The 5725-nt window shown below is 53.4% G+C and overlaps 1 protein-coding gene across 1 annotated transcript; it reads right to left on the reverse strand.

Annotated features, from left to right (window-relative positions):
- Window positions 1–214: 214 nt before the first annotated feature.
- Window positions 215–4352, reverse strand: Msx1 (msh homeobox 1). The gene is made up of 2 exons (XM_036201057.1): window positions 3650–4352; window positions 215–1424 (listed from the first exon to the last, which is right to left on the reverse strand). Exons 1-2 carry the CDS (start codon window positions 4116–4118, stop codon window positions 982–984), a joined length of 912 nt encoding a protein of 303 aa, XP_036056950.1. The 5' UTR covers window positions 4119–4352; the 3' UTR covers window positions 215–981.
- Window positions 4353–5725: the final 1373 nt, after the last annotated feature.

Genomic DNA, 5725 nt, shown 5'->3' on the forward strand with positions numbered 1-5725 from the left:
AGCCTAATTATCCTAGGTAATTGCTCCAATTCTCCATTTGACCGTGTTAATGCAAATCTCTCCTGCGTGCTCCTCCCCACAATGATTCCTGAACCTCTTCCTGTCGCCTTTGAAAGTTGCTAATGTAAAACCGCCACCAAACTGGAAAGCAATTGTATATATGAAGAGAAAGAAGGAACAGTAAAACACACAACTAAATCCACAGACATCATATCTTGTAGCTTAAAATTAATTTATTTAACAAATATAGCTATAATATAAATGATAATAAAATTTCAAATATACAGTATATTACATAGTACACACGATTCCCTTCAAAAGGGATGTTCGAGAGCCACGGAAATGTACTGTTAAATAGAAACAGATTTTGTTTTGTTTTGTTTTGTTTTTTACTTTTTTAAAATCCTGGTCCTGGGAAATTCTCTTCAACCTACCTTTGTAAAGCACCAGCATGCGCCCTGCCCCCTCAGAGCAATGCTTTACTGCTAAAGCTCTTGGAGTTTGACAGTGGAAGGAGCTGGGCTCCTTGCTTTCTGCAGGACCGTGTTCGTTTCCCCGAAGCACCAAACAGCAATTTCTCTGCGCCAAGTCCTGCCTGGTTCCAGGACCGGAAGCAGCTGATGGAGTCATGGCCTCTAGTCCCTTTGGCCTCTAGTCTCCTTCAACCCCGGCTCTAATTCTGCCGGGGACCACGGATAAATCTCTTGGCCTCTGTGCCCTTAATTTCCACATCTATAACTTGCGGGTGTAAATCTAGATTCTCTCGAAGAATCCAAACCCTTCCGAAAGCCACTTTTCCCCCCCTAGATGGGATCAGACTTGAGAACAGTAGGAAGGAACTGGAGGAACTGTAGCAGGGGGGTTTAAGAGAAGGGGCCAGGCGGTGTTGGGCAGCGGAGCTTCCTAGGAAGGACTCCAGCTACGAGAAGAGGTGGCTGGGGGCGGGGTAGTGGCACCACAGGGAGGCGATTCTGGACCCACCTATGTCAGGTGGTACATGCTGTAGCCTACGTGGGCCGTGTAGAGTCCCACGGGCGCCACGGGCAGCGCAGCGCGCTGGAAGGGGCCAGAGGCACTGTAGAGCGAGGCGCCGGCGGCCGCGGCTACCGCGGCAGGGCCGCCGAGAGGGAAGGAGAGGCCGAAGGCGGCGGGCGGCAGCATGGGCTTCGCGGCCATCTTCAGCTTCTCCAGCTCGGCCTCCTGCAGTCTCTTGGCCTTGGCGCGGCGGTTCTGGAACCAGATCTTCACCTGCGTTTCGGTGAGGCTGAGCGAGCTGGAGAACTCGGCGCGCTCGGCGATGGACAGATACTGCTTCTGGCGGAATTTGCGCTCCAGAGCCAGCAGCTGCGCGGTGGTGAAGGGCGTCCTCGGCTTGCGGTTGGTCTTGTGCTTGCGTAGGGTGCAGGCCGGGGGACTCAGTCTTCCTAGGGGGCCGGGAGAGGAAAAAAAGGCAAGGAGTTAAGAGTGTATTACCAAGGACAGAAACCATTTCTAGATACTGATTTCTCCCAAGCACCTCTATGTTGGACACTAAGGAGCATTTGAAAAATATTTTCTCCATCTGTATGTAACCCAACCCGTACGGCAGAAGTACTTGCCTACTAAGATTCCACATGAAATCTATGTTCAATGCTGAACTACAGTGGGGCAGTGGCAGTGCCAACCTAATCTTAAAGTCAGGCCTTCTCCACCCGGGGCCTCTTCTGGGCTACTGCACAGAGAGAAGATGGTAAGGGGTCATAAAATATTCAGAGGCCCTAAGCCCAGCTCAGGGGCATTCTGGGTTTTATACTTTAGGCACACATTTGTATTTGTGCCCACCAAAGGAACTGCATTGGTGCTAGGCATAGGCATAGAATGGATCTTGAAATTCCACGCTTTCTATCAAGCAGCATGCTTCTACTGGGCTCTAGGGCCAATCAAAAGAAGAAAGTCATCCAGGAGGTCACACTGTGACAATTCTAGAATATATACGAGGCTGTTTATCTAGACGTGCAGCCGTTTCAGACCCTCTCTGTTCTCCCTACAAGTCTCTCCTAACACAGTGCCTAGGTTCTAGGATCACACCGAGCATAGTGTGTAGGGTATGATAGCTTTTCCAACATAGTTCAGTTTCAAGAGACGGGTGATGCCCACTTGTCTTTTCTTTCAGTTTTCCCAGTAAAGGCTAAATCTCCGCAGAGTGCTGCCCCTGTGTGGATGGCAGGCCCAGTTAGGGGACTGGGTTTCAATCCTCCATCACCCCTGCTATGTCGACAATACTGTTGCAGGATAAAACAAGCCTCAACAAATCCCCTCCCCCCAACACCCCCCCCACACACACACACCCTTAGTGAGTGCCTTGACTTGGGGTCCTAGAGGCTGAAGTTATAAACCAAATTCCTAAGTCTCCAAGAAGATGCTATGCCTCTGTGGCAGCTTTTCCTTTAAGAAAGCTACTAGAAATTGGGGACATCTCACCATGCGGGTTTTGCCTAACTATGCACTTCTTGGCACTTAAAATAATAATAATAACCCTTTGGGCCCTCAGACCACCACTAGGATGTGAGTCAAACGAAATTTCCAGTTAACATCCCCCTTCTTCTCCAGCTCAGGCTACTTCGAGTCCGGAAAGAAGCTGGCCCCAGACTCGTTTTCCGCCAGGCTGCTGGAAAGAAGGGAGGGTTCATAGGGAAATGTCACTTTGGTCAACAGCAATAGTCCAGCTCTGGGCCACTTTCGCCAACCATCAGGCCTGGGGAGGGGCTGTCTTTTCAAAGACGTTTAATCCCCAGATAAAAATCGTTCCTCAGTATTATGCCATTGAATTTGCAATGCTATTATGGTGCGAAATAATCGGAGGAAACGAGGAAAACTTGGGAATTTCCCGTGTTCCTGAAATATCTTCGAGCGGGTTCGTTGGGGGAAAGACGCCTGAGGGCCACGAGGATTGAGGACTATCCCGGAACCCGCCGCTGGCTGCTGGGTCGGCTTTGAAAGCTAGGTCCAAAACATTCGGGAGCTAGCAAAGCGATTAAGGGGGAGCTCCTTTTGGCTGTCTTGTTGCCCCGCCCCCCTCCACTTGTCCACGATTGTCCCCTCTTGCTAAATCATCCACCCGCCCAGAACACCAACTAACTGCTTAGAACTGGATGAGTTCTGCAGAGCTTCGGAACAACCCGTGGAGAGGTTCTTTAATGGAGAGAGGGGATATAGCGACTTCTACTACCAGAAAGTGAAACTCCGCAGAGAGAGGATGTACTGGCCGCTGGGCCCATCTAAGTCGGGTGCAAAATAACTGGGTTTAGGGTCAGGTGGAGAAGCAGGGAACCCTCGGCGTCCTAAGTTCCGGAAGAATAAGAGGGTGTACGGACACCCGCGCGCTACAAATGAACTGACAAGCTCAGCGGCATTACGCCAAGGCGAGGAGCCCGCGAAAACGGACTAAGAGGTTTGCCAGCTCCAGGCCTCTAACTCTCTTCCTGGGTGAGAGTGGGAAGAGGCTCAAAGAGCCTCCTCCCCGCCAACGCAACCTCTGCAAGGCCTCCAGGTACCCAGATGCAGGTACGCCGACGCCCGAGACAAGCCGGCGCCGGCGCGCGGCCTGGCGCCCTCGGGCCCCACACCCCCTCCTGGCCCCTTCGCTCTCCGTCCTGGGCTGGCTACTTACTGGCTGGGGGCGGGGAGAAGCGGGGACTCTGCATCCACGGGGTCCGGTCTGGCTTCTCGGGGCTCTCGGCCTTCACCAGAGCATCTTCTGGCAGCTTGAGGAGTCCCCCGACTGAGAAATGGCCCAGAGGCCGCGGCGACGAGGGCGCGTCCGAGGCGCCCAGTGACCCGGGCCGGGTGCCCAAGTGCTGCAACGAGCCACCCGCTGCCTGAGGCCCCTCGGAGGCCACCAGGACGCTCTCCTTGGCCCCGGGCTTCCTGTGATCAGCCATGAGGGCCTCCACGCTGAAGGGCAAGAGCGAAGCGGGCACTTTGGGCTTGGCCCCCTCCTCATCTGTGCCCATGGCGGTCGCCGTGGCCGCAGCAGCGCTGGGGGCCTGGCCAGCGCCTCCCCCTGCAGGCTTGCCGAAGGCGGAGTCCTCCACTTTGACACCGAGCGGCAAAGAAGTCATAGCAGCAGCCGGGGCCATGCAGAGCCGGACCCCCACTCCAGCCGCAGCTCGGGCCAGCCCTGGAGCATGGGTTTCGGGCGGGCTGGGAGCGCGGCTGGTTTTTGCAAGCTCCCGGGGCCCTGGCCCGGCCGGCCCTCTCGCGCGAGCCTCCTGCGGCTCCCCCAAAGGCCAGCTCAGGCGAGCTGGGCCTGGATCCCTACGCCGCGCAGGCCGAGTTCCCGGGCGCACTCGCCGGCTCCGGGTCCGCCGCCGCTCCCCTGAGAACTTGTTAATAAGGCAAGGCCAGCGCGGCAGCAACCAATCAGCGAGCGAGGGGGCGGGCCCGGAGAGAACCATTGGGTCGCGCTCCTGTCCCGAGGTGCGCGGGGCCTGGGGGCGCTCCCGGCAGCAGAGTACCGCGGGAGCCATTGCACCCGACTTCGCCGGGTGGGCACCTGTCCGACTGGGTCCCTTTAGTGGTGGATCCTACCGAGTTGCAGAGGGACTTTCCTTTATTAGCACTTCTCATCTGCTCTAGTCGTCCCCCACCGTTCCTTACCCATTTTTTCCTTTTCCTTCCTGTTTTCTTTTCTCTACCGTTTCTCTCTCGGTTTGTTGCTATTTCTTTCTGGCCCCTTTCCCTCTGCATCTCCCTCTTTCTACCACGAAGATTTTACTCCAGTTTACTTACAAATTTTTTATATTTGTTTTGAATGGTCATAGTTATTTGTAATAGTAGAAAGGGATAATATTAATTTATTTCTTTAAAAAAAAAAACATCCTAAGTGTTCTGTGTATTTCAATCTTAAAAAGTTTACCTCGGGGTAAAAGTGAGCCTTTGTTTCTAAAGGCTGAACAAAGTTTGTCAAAGGAAGCCTGGGCCCTGTTGGTTCTGTGGGTGCAAGAGCATGTAACATGATCTGAGAAATGCGTTTAGTTTTCATACAAACATGTACCCTCTCCCCTGACTTTTCTCCAGAAGGTTACACCTCTACCAGAGAACTGTTGGCCAAAGGAGCCCCTGGATCCCTTGGGTGGAGAATTGGAAACAACAACAACAACAAAACAAAACACCAATCTGGCCTCAATGTGACCTCAAACTATGAGTCCTCAAAAACATAACAGTTTGCTAACGCTGGGGCTATGTTGGAGGGTAGAGGCCCATTTGAAGAAGGGGCAGGAGAAAGAAAGCCGTTCCTGGCAGCCTAACTTTGGTGTGAGGCTTAAGAACTTTTGTTTGCCGAATTTCGAAGGAAACGTGGTTTTATTTTGCCTGATTAAAGAAGAAAGAGGAGGAGGAGGAGGAGGAGGAGGAGGAGGAGGAGGAGGAGAAGAAGAAGAAGAAGAAGAAGAAGAAGAAGAAGGAGAAGAAGAAGAAGAAGAAGAAAGAAGAAGAAGGAAAGTTATTTGGGGGGGGGGCGCACAGAAGATCTATGTAAATTGGGTTCGAAGGGGAGAGGGTTCTTTTATGGCCTCTTATCCCAGGGCCCAGGCCCGCGGCTCCGGGGGAGTTGGAGGAGGTGATTGGCGGCTCACCGGGACTGGGCATTGATGACTGCCGGGCTCTAATCTCCAGGAAACACAAGGGGCTGCCGTGGCCATTTAGGGGTAATTATCCGAGCACGGAGGGATAGCGAATTCCCTGG

The sequence above is a fragment of the Onychomys torridus genome, chromosome 10, assembly GCF_903995425.1.
Source record: "Onychomys torridus chromosome 10, mOncTor1.1, whole genome shotgun sequence".
In the NCBI taxonomy this organism is placed as follows: Eukaryota; Metazoa; Chordata; class Mammalia; order Rodentia; family Cricetidae; genus Onychomys; species Onychomys torridus.